Source organism: Oncorhynchus kisutch, linkage group LG6, assembly GCF_002021735.2.
Source record: "Oncorhynchus kisutch isolate 150728-3 linkage group LG6, Okis_V2, whole genome shotgun sequence".
Lineage (NCBI taxonomy): Eukaryota > Metazoa > Chordata > Actinopteri > Salmoniformes > Salmonidae > Oncorhynchus > Oncorhynchus kisutch.
The window spans coordinates 18,760,046-18,775,278 of NC_034179.2; the positions used below are offsets into that span (position 1 = coordinate 18,760,046).

A 15,233-nucleotide genomic window follows, 5' to 3' on the forward strand; every position below is an offset into this window, starting at 1 on the left:
CATCTCATCCTCCATGAGTAAATAGCAATCAGTGGTCTCGCATTCATATTTTTACTGATCAGTATATGCCCACACTGTTAAAACACAGAAAAGCTGCTTTTTAACATAAAAAAAAACTTTCACTCATTGTAAATAATTATAGGTCATATTTCATCATCTGAAACACTGGACATTAGCAGAAATAACAGGATGGAAAAGTGTTAAAATCATTAACTCAAGCTGGATTTATGCTGCATCCTTAACCTCTTTACTACTAACCAGGAAGTCCATAATGGTCCATAATACAGCTCCGAGTCCCCTGCTCTGGATAGGGAATTTGAAATGTAAGGCAAATGAAAGATGTCAGGGTGGTGGTGGTGGGAGGGGGAGGGTGAATGAGAGAGCGAATAGGGGAAAGGGAATGGAAGAGGATATTAGTATTTAAAACTTAAAGCACCCAGATCCTCTCAGTCAGTAACATTAGACGGTCAGGGTTGTTTCTCTCTCTCTGCTGGTATACTGCTGTAAGTGACCCAGGAGAGCGTATTAGACCTGTGTTAATGCCTCCACACCACTCCGTGAGCTACCGCGTCTAACCAGGTCCTAGTGCGGACCTCCAGGATGCTCAAGAGAAGGAGACAGAGCCTCTTCCCCAACTACAAAGTTGGGGGGACAGGCCCCACATACAAGGACCCAGAGGAGGACAACAATATTCCCTTCACCCAGAACAACTTGGTGAAACCATGGAACTCCATGCAAGAACTCAGCCATGACATCTACGCAGAGTACAAAGATGAGGAAGATGTAATGACATACCTGACAAGAGGCCTCTCCTTTCCTGCGAAGAACTACATGCTGAACATCAACGTGGGTGGGACGGTGTATCAGATCTCCTACAGGGTGGCTGCCAAGTATCCCAAGACCAGGATCGGCCGCCTGGCGACATACACAGACCACAACAGGAAACTGGACCTGTGTGATGACTATATTGTCCAGAACAACGAGTTCTTTTTCGACAGAGACCCGGACATCTTCCACAACATTTTCAACTTCTACCGGACGGGCGTCCTCTGGATCAAGGACGAGCTGTGTCCCAGGAACTTCCTGGAGGAGATAAACTACTGGGGCGTGAGGATCAGGAACACACACCGCTGCTGCCGAATCTCCTTTGAGGAGCGCCAGGACGAGCTCAGTGAGCAGCTGAAGATCCAGAGGGAGCTGGAGGCAGAGGTTGAGATGGAGGAGAATGAGGAGTTGTTCCACGGGATGGCGTTGGGCCAGGTGCGTCACATCATCTGGAACCTGATGGAGAAGCCCTTCTCTTCGGTCACTGCCAAGCTCATGGCTGTAGCCTCCAGCTTCTTCGTGCTGATGTCCCTGGTGGCCATGACGCTGAACACGGTGGAGGAGATGCAGTATACCACCACCATGGGACAGCTGAGTGGGAAGACCTATGGGGAGTATGTGGAAACCTTCTGCATCGCTTTCTTCACTATGGAATACCTGCTGCGTCTGGTGTCCACCCCGGACCTGCCGCGCTTTGGGAAAAGCGTCCTGAACGGGGTGGACCTGATCGCTATCTTACCCCTCTACCTGCAGCTGGTGCTGGAGTGCTTCGAGACCGACAACTACGGGAAGCACCAAGACATCGAGACAGTGGGCCGGGTGGGCAAATTGGGACAGGTTTTGAGAATCATGCGTCTGATGAGGATCTTCCGTGTCTTGAAGCTGGCCCGTCACTCTACGGGGCTGAGGGCATTTGGCTTCACGCTGCGCCAGTGCTACCAGCAAGTGGGCTGCCTCTTCCTCTTCATCGCCATGGGAATCCTCACCTTCTCTGCCATGGTGTACACTGTAGAGCATGATGTCCATCAGACCAACTTCACCAGCATCCCTCAGGCATGGTGGTGGGCAGCTGTAAGTAATCCCATACTATTTCATTGGTTATTATAAGTAATTGGCTAAAGATGATTATATTACTTAATTGGTTAGTTTCCTTATTTTGAAACATTCACTGTTATGTCCCAGCAAGTAACTGGTATATTATTACAATAAAACTGCATATACTGGACTGTCATTCTGGCCCTGCTCTGTGCTGTCTCTGTTTATTTGGTACTGTTGACAACACACACAATTGGGTTTTACAGTTTTGAGCAACATTGATTCATTGTTACCTGCGGATTATGATAATGTCTGCTCACTCACATTTCAATTCCACCTAGTCACCAACATGCTGGCAGAAATAATTGCTTCATCACACCCCTGTCAGCTACAGTAGCCTATTATCACTGTTGCCTTTTAAGAGACTTTCACATTGCAAGTAGCTGCCCTTATATGCCCACCTTGTTTAATTAGAGCTGATGTGGAAGCTATTTTCCCATGCCTAAAATATACACTGAGTGTACTAAATATTAAGAACACTTGCTCTTTCCATCAGACTGACTGATTCCTATTTGCATAAAATAGACAGTCTTATCAAAATTAGATAATAGTATTTATTCTCAGAGCGCGCTGCCATGTAACCACAAACAACAGTTTATATACAAAATAGGACGTCATAGGTTATAAAATGTTCTTTCTCCCAAACAATAGTTTATTACCACCCCTTTGCTCTCTTACTCCAGACACACAGTTAAATCAAGATAAAACTTCTGAAGTTTTCATCCATTTAAATAAGGATTCCCAGCTAATGGAAAACCTAAGAAAACACACACTGCCTTATCTAAACATCCCAGAGCTAAGTTGAGTCGGTTCAACCGTAGGTTAACGACCCTTTCTGCTTACTTTAAAAACCCACAATTCCAGTCCCCTCTAACCTGGCTGGAATGGTATTTACTTAATCACCCCCTGTTTCATGCTCCACAATCCATTCCTTATGAATTAATATTGTTAATCAGATATAATAAAACAGAGTAGAGTTGAATTAGTTATAGTTCTATTTAAAATGTAGATATTGTTTAGTCATTATTCATAAAATTCCTAACTGGTAGTAGGTGCCAGGTGCACCCATTTGTCAAGAACTGCAATGCTGCTGCCCAACATTCTTAATGTTTATGTACACCTAGTGTACATGTGTGCAAAATGGTATAAGGATGGCTGAACTCTGCCAGGGGAAAGGTATTTAAGGATTCCCCTTGAGGCACTTCCACCTTAATTAATTGAAGGCTTTAGATGAGGACATGTAAATTGATCTGTTCTACGTCCATTGACTGTAGACTAACCTAGTCCCTTAGTTCTCTAATTCCATTTAACAATGCTTCAACAGCCTTCAGGACAGCGAATATAGCCCCAGAAACTCAGAAACTACTTCACTCGCCCTCCCTTCGATTAACCCTCCACACAAAGCTTTTCACATGGGCTCTCCTTGGCCTTCTCCCATGCCTGTCATGAACACTGTGGCACTCACACACACATCATGAAGGGTCAACTCCGGTCCTGGCAATGTTAGCAAGTTCAGTAGAGACTACGTTCGTGTTTACAAATAAAATGACCATTGGCCTTCTCCCTCAGGTGAGCATCTCTACTGTGGGCTATGGAGACATGTTTCCAGAGACCATCCTGGGCCGGCTGTTTGCTTTCACCTGCATCTCCTTTGGGGTCATTTTGAACGGCATGCCCATTTCCATCCTGTACAATAAGTTCTCAGACTACTACACCAAGCTGAAGTCTCAGGAGTTCACGTCCACAGTGAAGGCTCGGGGCAAGGTCAGGTTCGCCAAGAGGGCGGCCAGGAAGTTAACCAAATGCTGTCCATAGACACACTGGTGAATGTTCTAAGATCACTATGGGAGACTTTCCATTCAATTAAGTTATTTTGTGACTTACGCCACTACCAAGTGGGGTTCCCAGGGAGCTGGACTTACTATGCATCTGTTGTACTGTATAAATGGTTCAATTCAGGTTTTAGAAATGGATTCTCCTATCAATATGATTTTTATTGCTTGCATAGTTTCATTGCCAAACATGGGATTCGTGTATGCAATTACGTACTTGGATATTAATGCTCCTAAGGAGGGGAGTGCAACCTTGCATTGTAGCAAAAATACTGCTGACAAAGTAATATCATTATTCTTTTTCATCTAAAGTGATCCTTCAACTACACGTGAGATTTAGAATCAATGACTTCATACAGAAGAAATTAGGCCTTTGAAAGAAATACAGTTGAAGTGGAAAGTTTACATACACCTTAGCCAAATACATTTAAACTCAAACAATTCCTGACACTTAATCCGAGTAAAAATTCCCTGTCTTAGGTCCGCTAGGATCACCACTTTATTTTAAGAATGTGAAATGTCATAATAATAGTAGTGATATATTTCAGCTTTTATTTCTTTCATCACATTCCCAAGTGGGTCAGAAGTTTACATACACTTAATTAGTATTTGGTAGCATTGACTTTAAATTGTTTAACTTGGGTCAAATGTTTCAGGTAACCTTCCACAAGCTTCAAGAATTGTCCCATTCCTCCTAACAGAGCTGGTGTAACTGAGTCAGGTTTGTAGGCCTCCTTGCTCGCACACACTTTTTCAGTTCTGCCCACAAATTTTCTATAGGATTGCCAGGGCTTTGTGATAGCCACTCCAATACCTTGACATTGTTGTCCTTAGGCCATTTTGCCACAACTTTGGAAGTATGCTTGGGGTCATTATACATTTGGAAGACCCATTTGCGACCAAGCTTTAACTTCCTGACTGATGTCTTGAGATGTTGCTTCAATATATCCATGTAAATTTCCATCCTCGTGATGCCATCTATTTTGTGAAGTGCACCAGTCCCTCCTGCAGCAAAGCACCCCCACAACATGATGCTGCCACCCCTGTGCTTTATTGTTGGGATGGTGTTCTTCGGCTTACAAGCATCCCCCTTTTTTCCTCCAAACATAACGATAGTCAGTATGGCCAAACAGTTCTATTTTTGTTTCATCAGACCAGAAGACATTTCTCCAAAAAGTACGATCTTTGTCCCCATGTGCAGTTGCAAACCGTAGTCTGGCTTTTTATGGTGGTTTTGGAGCAGTGGCTTCTTCCTTGCTGAGCGGCCTTTCAGGTTATGTCGATATAGGACTTGTTTTACTGTGGATATAGATACTTTTGTACCCGTTTCCTCCAGCATCTTCACAAGGTACTTTGCTGTTGTTCTGGGATTGATTTGCACTTTTCGCACCAAAGTACGTTCATCTCTAGGAGACAGAACGCATCTCCTTCCTGAGTGGTATGATGGATGTGTGGTCCCATGGTGTTTATACTTGTGTACTATTGTTTGTACAGATGACTGTGGTACCTTCAGGCGTTTGGAAATTGCTCCCAAGGATGAACCAGACTTGTGGAGGTCTACAATTTATTTTTCTGAGGTCTTGGGAAAATCAAAAGAAATCAGCCATGATGTCAAGCAAAAAGGCACTGAGTTTGAAGGTAGGCCTTGAAATACATCCACAGGTACATCTCCAATTGACTCAAATGATGTCATGGCTCTAGAAGCTTCTGATAGGCTAATTGACATCCATTTTCTGGAATTTTCCAAGCTGTTTTAAAGGCACAGTCAACTTAGTGTATGTAATCTGCTGACCCCCTAGAATTGTGATACAGTGAATAAGTTAAATAATCCGTCTAAACAATTGTTGGAAAAATTACTTGTCATGCACAAAGTAGTTGTCCTAACCGACTTGCCAAAACGATAGTTTGTTAACAAGAAATTTGTGGAGAAGTTGTAATGACTCTAACCTAAGTGTATGTAAACTTCTGACTTCAACTATATTTGTATACCACACTATTCCCCTCCAGTCCTTATGGCCATGTTATCCCAACAAGAAGACATAATCCACTGCAGAACGGCACCCGGTCGGGTCTGAAATAATAAGTTCAAAATGCAACATCTGGATGAATCTGCAGACAGGTTAAATAATCTGGGTATCTGGAAGATTGAATCTTCCCAAAGCGGATTTATGAATATGGAAGCAGCTTGCAATGTTTCCACACCAGAAGATTAAAAAGGGTAGGTCACTGATCATGTGTGTTTGGAAAACCTCAAGTACTCTCAGATAAGCAAACATTTCCTCCCGGAAAATATTTGTTGATAAACTCTGTCAGTGTCACCCACAAGGTTCACCAGCCACCTGGACATTGATACTGTATTTCAACTTCAGACCTTTTGCTAAAAAGAGCATCATCAAAATAACAGCACAGCTCTCAATGTTGATTTGATTCCCAAATTGTCTTCACTGGTCAACAAAATTCTCAAATGTAGTGCAAGTCCGACTACTGCCATGAGCCTAAACCTCCCAGATAGTAGCCACACAGGCAGCCAGTGATAATCCTCTACTGATTAGAAGACTGTGAGGTCTCTGGAAGAAATAAGCCGTTTCGTCTGACTGGGTCTGTCCGGATCAGACACCAGGACAGATGGAACCTGAGCAGGGCCCACTAAATGAACTTGCTAGTGAGAATGCAGGCTTCCTTCCGTCATAGATGAGGAGACTACCAGACCGGACCATGGCTTGGTGATTTAACGTGGCATAAAGGTGACACACAAACCATCAGGGTTAATATTCTACAGATGAGAAACATTTTTTGGGGAAATTTGCTTACTGACATTCTCTGCCAATGTATAGTTTGTGTTGCAATAACATGTTTTCTTTTAGTTAATTCCAGCTCCTGGGTCAGCTAGTACAACTCATACCGATCAGTTACAAGATTATACAAAAACACTGCCAGTATTTGTGCCTTTTACATTTAAATACTTGCTCCACCGCTTTACAAACAAGCACACCTAAATGAATTTGACAAAATGCAGTACAAATCAGTGTTTCTTTTCATCCATCTTCATGTCATAGTAGGGATTTCACCAGGATGGTCAGGTCAAAGGACTGGGGGGGGGGGGGGGGGACAGTTATGAGAACCTGTGACTCCAGTTGGTGAGGTCACAATAGTTGGTGAAATGTCTCAGTGGGGGTCAATTTTGGTGAGATGGTATCTGTATCAGGCCAGTTTTTCCAGCAGAACTTCCACTCCTTTACAGTGCTGGATCGTCTGTAGTTCTGGAGCGTAGTAGGCCTTTAATACCACACTCCCATCCGCACTGTTCAGGAAACAAACAAAACATGATTTAACTGACTTGCCTGGTTAAAAGTTTAGAACAAATTTGTATTTCCAATGACTGCCTACCCTGGCCAATCCCTCCACTAACAAGAGAGCGTGTTGAAGGTAACCTTTACACCTACCCCACATTTCTTCCCCACATCTCATACTAGGTAGTAACATTTCTACCCATTTCTACCCATTTCTACCCAAAATGAATATCAATAGCGAAGGAAAAGTGAACGTCTAGAATTAAATCAAATAATTTGATGTTAGACTATACTGCTTATAAATGAGAACCAGAAATCTGTGTTTAACGTCTTAGTGATTACAGAAGGACAATGGGCACATGGAGGAAGGGGTGGGGGCTAGAGTGAAAAGGAACAAGGGAAGTGGCAGAGAAAACAGAAAATTAAACTAAAGGAATTGAAATGGAATCCACTGCTTGTTGCTGTTTCACAATGGGCAGCTGTGCCCGCCCTTTTCTTACCCACATCACCCAGCGATATGGAGAATGAATACAAACAGTCTCCCTGTAAGACATGCTTAACCCCCAGCTGGCCCCGCCCTTTTCTCCCTTTACACTCAACTTCACTGGCAACTAACAAACAGCTAGGCTGATATAACAAGCAGAACATTGAAGATTTAAATGTTTAAATAACTAAGACCAAAGTAATCTTAGTCTAATTTCAGAGCATATGAATCAACAAGATTAGGGAACTTCAATCGGTAGGAGCTGGAATCATTTATTTTATTAACACTTGTTTTAGTTAAGCACCAGTTTGCTTGCTTTGCAGGATTAGTCCATTGTGCTGGAGTTTTTGCTATGTGACTGGGTAGAGGGATTGGATCTAACAGTGTAGAGGTACTCACCAACAGAGCACGATGGCCCCATGGTTCACTGCAGCCCACGTCTTCAGCTTGTCCATACCCACCATGCCCAACAGGACCCTAAAGAAATGCTCTGTGGAGACATGGTCAGGAAGATACAGAATCAAATCACGAGGCAATATGGACACGCCCACAGCCATTTTTGCAGTAGTCTGTGAGAGTACCACGTCAAGATCATAACTGTGAGGTGATATTTGTGTGGTCAGGCCTACAGGTGATATTATTTATAAAACAAATGTTGGGTAATATGTGCGGTCAGTCATACCTTCTCTCCCGGCCTCCATCTCGTCTTATTCGATCAGCCATGTGCAGCTATAGAACAGGACATAGACGAGAAAAATGTTTACACAATACCAAGCACTTGCTAGAGAACAGAGACACCACAGATTTGACCCTTTGTACTGGCTTGGTATCAGGACAATCATCCCACAGCTGACCAAACAGACAAAGTGAACCCAATTTTATTTAACTAGGCAAGTCTGTTAAGAATAAATTATTATTTACAATAACGGTCTACCCCGGCCAAACACTAAAGCAGACAGCGCTGGGCAAATAATGCGCCGCCCTATGGGACTCCCAATTACAGACAGTTGTGATACAGCCTGGAATTGAACCAGGGTCTGTAGTGATGCCTCTTGCACTGAGATTCAGTGCCTTAGACTGCTACGCCACTCAGGAGTCCAAATGGAGCCGTCAAAACCGTTGCTATTCTCACCTATGAGAATACTTAATTCTCCTACTTTAAGGACATGCTCTGGAACTTTGGCAATTTGTAAGTATTTTTTAAACCTCCCACTTTGAGCTGCTGGTGTCAATATGTAGTTCATACATGCATCATCTATGAGCAGAACTACTGTCTTACCTCAATTAGCCACAAAATCTCTTGTTTGAAAGTTACGCTGCGCCATTTTCCCTAAACATTCTCCCATGTGGGCCAGCCCCCTTGCAATTTGAGTTCCAGCCAATGAGCTTCAGTCCCTCCCCATTTAAGTGACAACTATCAATATATATATACATAAAGCTAATATAAATCAATACATAAAGCACATGAGGGAACACAAGCATACATAGATTACAAGCAATGGACAATCGCGCTAGGGGGTACAATATCACATTACATTACACAAGGACCTTAAGGGACATACATATACTTACAATTCTAACAGCCTTTTTGTTAGAGCATTTAACCATCTTAAAATACAGTTCAATTTCTTTTTGTAGGGTACGAAAATGTGGTTTTCTGTTTGTAAATGTACATTTGTGTATATGACAATTGGCCAAAAGAATAATGAAATGAATTACATAAAAATGTTTCAGCTTATTTCTATTGTATGTAAAGAATCCAAACACTACATCTCTCCACAATAGTGTAAAATCTTCATAAATGTGTTCAATTATAAACCTACTGATGTCTTGCCACAGTTTGCATACAATGCCAAAAAAAATGCAACGCTGTTTCTGGGTGGTCATTACAAAAGGAGCAATTTGAGTTGATGTTTTCCTTAAACTTCTTCATATAGTGGTTGGCAGGATAATATTTATGAATAATTTTAAAGGAAACTTCCTTAATTTTGTTAACAAGTAGGTATGTGTGTGGCAACATACAAACTTTTTTCCAACAGATATTATCAATAAATCCATTCCAATAAGGTATAGATACAACATCCTGCTGAAACAAGGTTTGCATCGCTCTGTTGTTGAATGGACCAAAAGAGAAATCTTTCCTGTTGATGAGTCAACAGGGTCAATAGAAGGTAGGCTCTGAGGGTCAGGTCTTGACATGTTCCTGAATAACATAGGGAATGGCATCTAAAACAATTGCAAAATCTTAAGGTGTAACAGGGACCTTGTAAAGTGATAAGAATTCCTTATAACTGAGTAAAAGACTCTCTGCATTTACCAGTTGGCTCACCAATAGGATATTATTTCGGGACCAATATTCTAAAAACAAATAAGTATTTTTTTTATACAATATGTCCCAATTATTCCATATACAATATCTGTGTGGAGAAAAATTGTGTTTATAAATGAAGGACAAGAAAACCTGCCGATGAAAAGCAGTTTCACTGGAACTTTGTCAATATTATAATTGCAAAACAACATGAAGTTAAGGCCACCAAAAGTAGAGAAGACATGATGAGGAATAAAATTCCAGATAGAAGTGAGTCTTCTTAGGAATTGTTTTCTCCAATTGATCCTAAAAGGGCTCAGCAGAATACTGCCCCCTTTGGATGAATTGCGTGCCCATAGTAAACTGAAAAGAAATCTGTCCAAAATTGCTAATATATGCATATAATAATAATTATTGGATAGAAAACACTCTAAAGCTTCTAAAACCGTTTGAATTATGTCTAAGTATAGCAGAACTCACAGGGCAGGCAATCTCCCAAACTAGTTTTGGGAGCCTGAAACTTGGGGCAACTTTGTCATCGCCCCCACCTTTCCCAACCAGCTATGGATCTGGAGACACTTTCTATGTCTTCCACTAGATGTCCTCATTCAGTACAGCATTTAATTGTGCAAATCGAAGCGAAAGAGTGGATGTTGCGAGAAAATACCTGGTGACTAGAGCGCGCTTTCAGGACAGACCTTCCTTTGTTCCAGAATGCCTGAGAAGAAGCATGATTGTCCGATAGATTTGAGAATGGTTTTGTACGTTTAGAACATCCTAAAGCTTGATTCTGCACTTAGTTTGACCAGTTTAGTCGACATATAATATGTAATTTTGAAGTTTTGATGCGCAACTGTTCGGGACCAGAAGTAATTTTGGATGCATTTCAGCTGGAACTCATAGCATATGCTACTATAAAGGCACACGAACTGAAACCAAACGTTATATTAGGTAAGTATGACTCCTTCCACTACATTCTGATCGAAGACCATCAAAGGTAAGGGAATATTTATGTTGTAATTTTGTATTTCTGTTGACTCCAACATAGCGGAGAAATATTGCTTACGTCTGAGCGCCGTCTCAGATTATTACATAGTGAACTAATTCTGTAACGTTAAAAATAAATGTGGCACAGCGGTTGCATTAAGAAGCAGTGTATCTTTCTAACTATATGTAGAACATGTATATTTAGTCAAAGTTTGATGTTTATTTCTGTTATCTGGCGGTGCTATCTATAATTTCTCCAAACATTTTTGAGAATTTTCTGAACATGGTGTCAATGTAAACGGAGATTTATGGATATAAATGGCATATTATTGAAAAAAAACATAAATGTACTGTGTAACATGTCCTATTACTGTCATCTGATGAAGATTTTCAAAAGGTTAGTGAATTATTTTTCTTTTAATCCTGCGTTTGTGATTGCATCTTTTGTTCGACAAAATGGCTGTATATCGTCTGTGTCTTTGGTGGTTTGACATAAATATGTGCTATGTTTTCGCCGTAAAACATTTTAGAAATCTGACACGCTGGCTAGATGAACAAGGTGTTTATCTTTCATTTGAGCTACTGGACTTGTTAATGTGTGGAGGTTAAATATTTCTACGAATATTTTTGCATTCTGTGCGCCACTGTTTCAGTTGAGCGGGGGGGGGGGGGGGTGTGTGGTACCCCTTGGGGAACCTGTACCGTTAACACGTTAAGGCCACCAAAGGTAGAGAAGACATGATGAGGAATAAAATTCCAGATAGGAGTGAGTCTTCTTAGGAATTGTTTCATCCAATTGATCTTAAAAGTATTATTTAAAGTAGTAAAGTACAGAAAACTCAGTCCACCATTCTCATAAGTGTTCATTACAACAGTTTTCCTAATGTAATGGGTACGGTTACTCCAAAGAAAGTTGAAAAGCATCTGGTCTATCTCCTTGCTTATTTTACTGTCAAGATATAAAGATAGAGCGTCATATGTTAGTCTAGAGATACCTTCAGCCTTGGTTATTAGGACTCTACCTTTTAAAGATGAGTCCCTCTGTAGCCATTGATTTAGCGTCCTCTGTTTTTTTTTTAATAAGAGGGTTAAAATTTAGTAAGCCTCTAGACTTCTGATCCTTTGTAATGGTTATGCCTAAATAGGTAAGTTCTTCTTTTACTAGAATACCATAATATGAAGGTGTCACAATCTTTGACAGCTATGAGTTCATATTTATTAATGTTAAGATATAGACCAGACGCTTTGGAAAAGGATTGTATCACATTGATCGATATGTGAATTTGGTTAGCGTCTTTCAGAAAAAGTGTAGTATCCTCAGCCAGCAGGCTTATAATAATTTATTTACCAGCTATGGAAATACCTTGTACAGGACTATTATTTAAAGAATTTGCAAGAAGTTGGGTGATTAATAAAAACAGGTACGGAGAGAAAGGACAACCTTGCCTAAGTCCTCTCTTTAACGCAAATCTAGGTGAGGTGCCATATTTCAATTTGATAGAGCTGTTAGCATTTGCATAGAGAGTCTTAATAGCCTTACAGGAAAAATCCCCAAGGCCAAGTCTCTCAAGGGAGTGGAAGAGAAACTGATGCTCTACTGTGTCAAATGCTTTATAAAAATCTAAAAATAATATGAAGCTATCCTCAGTTATTAGGTCTGAGTAGTCAAGTATGTCTAATACTAGTCTGACATTGTTAGAAATGTCTGTTCCTCATGAAGCCAGACTGTGTTTTATCAATGATTGCATCCAGGACTTCTTGAATTATTTTTGCAAGTAGTAAGGCTAATATCTTAGTCATTATTAAGAAGACAAATTGGACGCCAGTTATCGATGAGCAGCACTTATTCTTTAGGCTTAGGTATCAGTGTTATTAACCCCTGACTCAATTGTAGGAGGGAGAACATTGTTTTTAATACTCTCAAAAGACTTCAAATAGGAAGGGAGCTACTTGTTCAGAAAATAATTTGTAAAATTCTGATGTAATACCATCAACACCTGGTGATTTATTTTTCTTTAGATGTTTGATAGACTCTAATCTCTTCAACTTTGGTTCATCACACTGTTTAAATTCTATATCACTGATAGAGTGAACACTATTCAGTGAGTTAAAAAACATATCTGTGGATTCCTGACAGTACGTAGAGCTATACAATTTTCTGTAAAAATTGCTACAGTATTTAGCGATTCATTTTTGGTCATCTGTAAAAACACCATGTTTAACTTATGGATAGTGTTATTTTTAGAGTGAAATTTCTCAAGTCTAAAGAAATAGGATGAATTCTTTTCTCCCTCCTCAATCGATTTTTTTCCTAGATCTAATAAAAGGCTCCTTCTGCTTTTAATTTATATAAAGTCGTATGAAAAAGTTTGGGCACCCCTCTGAGGCTGCATAATAATTTACTCTGTCGTCACAGAAAATTATCACAGTGGCATGTCATTCATTTTCTAATAAAGGCTGAGTACTGGGGTATTGTCCAGACAAAGATTTTTAGTGTAGCAATATTAAGTTGTATGAAATTTAAATCTGATGTGAAAAATAGGCTATGCAAAAATGTGGGCACCCTTGTCATTCTGTTGATTTGAATACCTGTAACTACTTAGCACTGATTAATTGGAACACACAATTGGTTTAGTGAGCTCATTAAGCCTTGAACTTTATAGACAAGTGCATCCAATCATGAGAAAAGGTATGTAAGGTGGCCAATTGCAAGTTGTTGTTCTCTTTGACTCTCCTCTGAAGAGTGGCAACATGGGGGCCTCAAAACAACTCTCAAATGACCTGAAAACAAAGATTGTTCAACATTATTGTTTAGAGGAAGGCTACAAAAAGCTATCACAGAGATTTAAGCTGTCAGTGTCCACTGTGAGGAACATAGTGAGGAAATGGAAGACCACAGGCACAGTTCTTGTTAAGGACAGAAGTGGCAGGCCAAGTAAAATATTGGAGAGGCAAAGGTAATGGATGGTGAGAACGGTCAAAAACAGCCCACAGACCACCTCCAAAGACCTACAACATCATCTTGCTGCAGATGGCTTAGGAATCGTTCAACAATTCAGCGCACTTTGCACAAGGAGAAGCTGTATGCCATCATTCAAGTGATGTGGAAGAAGCCTTTTCTGCACACACGCCACAAAGAGTCGCTTGAGGTATGCAAACGCACATTTGGACAAGCCAGCTTCATTTTGGAATAAGGTGTTGTGGACTTATGAAACAAAGATTGAGTTATTTTGTCATAACAAGGGACGTTATGCATGGCGGCCAGTGCTGGAACTGGGAATCTTGTTAAAGTTGAGGGTCACATGGATTCCACTCAATATCAGCAGATTCTTGGGAATAATGTTGAAGAATCAGTCACAAAGTTGAAGTTACGCCCGAGCTGGATATTTCAACAAGACAGCGTCCCTAAACACTGCTCAAAATCTACCCGGGCATTTATGCAGAGGAACAAGTACAATGTTCTGGAATGGCCATCCCAGTCCCCAGACCTGAATATCATTGAGAATCTGTGGGATGATTTGAAGCGGCCTGTCTATGCTCGGCAACCATCAAACCTAACTGAACTGGAGATGTTTTGTAAGGAGGAATGGTCCAAAATACTTTCATCCAGAATCCAGACACTCATTAGAGGCTATGGGAAGCAACTAGGGGCTGTTATTTTAGCAAAAGGAGGCTCTACTAAATATTGATGTGATGTTTCTATTGGGGTGCCCAAATTTATGCACCCGTCTAATTTTGTTTTGATGCATATTGCATATTTTCTGTTAATCCAATAAACCTCATTTCACTACTGAAATATTACTGTGTCCATCAGTTATTTGATAGATCAAAATGAAATTGCTGATCCAAACACCCAATTGTTTATAAATGGAAATCATGGAAATTGTCAGGGGTTCCCAAACTTTTTCATACGACTGTATATTATCCAGTTTATTTTGTAACTCAGTTAGTTCCATCTTCTCCTCCCCCGAGAGGTCGGCTGGGGACCTCTGAGAAAGGGAAGTTATCTTAATCATCACCTTTTCCTCCTCAGCTCTTCTGGTCTTCGCAAGATTACTACCATATTTTCTAAGATATTTGGACACCTCAAATTTAAAGAGCTCTCAGTTCAGCAAATAAGATTTTTCTTCACAAGCCTTTTCCCAAAAGTGTGAGAGCAGATCTTTAACCTCATTTAACTATATCATTATTTAATAATGAGCTATTTAGCTTCCAGTAGGATGCTCTACCAAGGTTAGTATCAGGGGTAAATATTTTGATATCAATGTAAATAGCCTTATGGTCTGTGAGGGGAGTAGTACAAATATTTGTAGGAACACACTCACTATCAATACATTTGGATATAAGCCAAAAATCTATTCTGGGTTGTCTGGAACCTGTTTTGTTACTCCAACTGAATGATCTGTTGGCCG

At 40.5% G+C, this 15,233-nt stretch overlaps 1 protein-coding gene and 1 long non-coding RNA gene across 2 annotated transcripts; one reads left to right on the forward strand and one right to left on the reverse strand.

Moving 5' to 3' along the window:
• Window positions 1-499: 499 nt before the first annotated feature.
• LOC109892057 (potassium voltage-gated channel subfamily V member 2-like) lies at window positions 500-4,195 on the forward strand. The gene is made up of 2 exons (XM_020484474.2): window positions 500-1,896; window positions 3,490-4,195. The coding sequence occupies exons 1-2, from the start codon at window positions 601-603 to the stop codon at window positions 3,733-3,735; spliced, it is 1,542 nt and encodes a 513-aa protein (XP_020340063.2). The 5' UTR covers window positions 500-600; the 3' UTR covers window positions 3,736-4,195.
• A 2,491-nt stretch (window positions 4,196-6,686) lies between these two features.
• On the reverse strand, window positions 6,687-8,390 carry LOC109892058 (uncharacterized). The gene is made up of 3 exons (XR_002255555.2): window positions 8,209-8,390; window positions 7,926-8,016; window positions 6,687-7,053 (listed from the first exon to the last, which is right to left on the reverse strand). It is a non-coding gene; the product is annotated as an uncharacterized LOC109892058 (long non-coding RNA).
• Between the last annotated feature and the right edge of the window lie 6,843 nt (window positions 8,391-15,233).

Coding starts and splice junctions, on each gene's coding strand:
- LOC109892057 (XM_020484474.2), top strand. CDS start 601: ATGCTCAAGAGAAGGAGACAGAGCCTCTTCCCCAACTACAAAGTTGGG. Junction 1,897..3,489: donor AGGCATGGTGGTGGGCAGCT/GTAAGTAATCCC, acceptor CTTCTCCCTCAG/GTGAGCATCTCTACTGTGGG.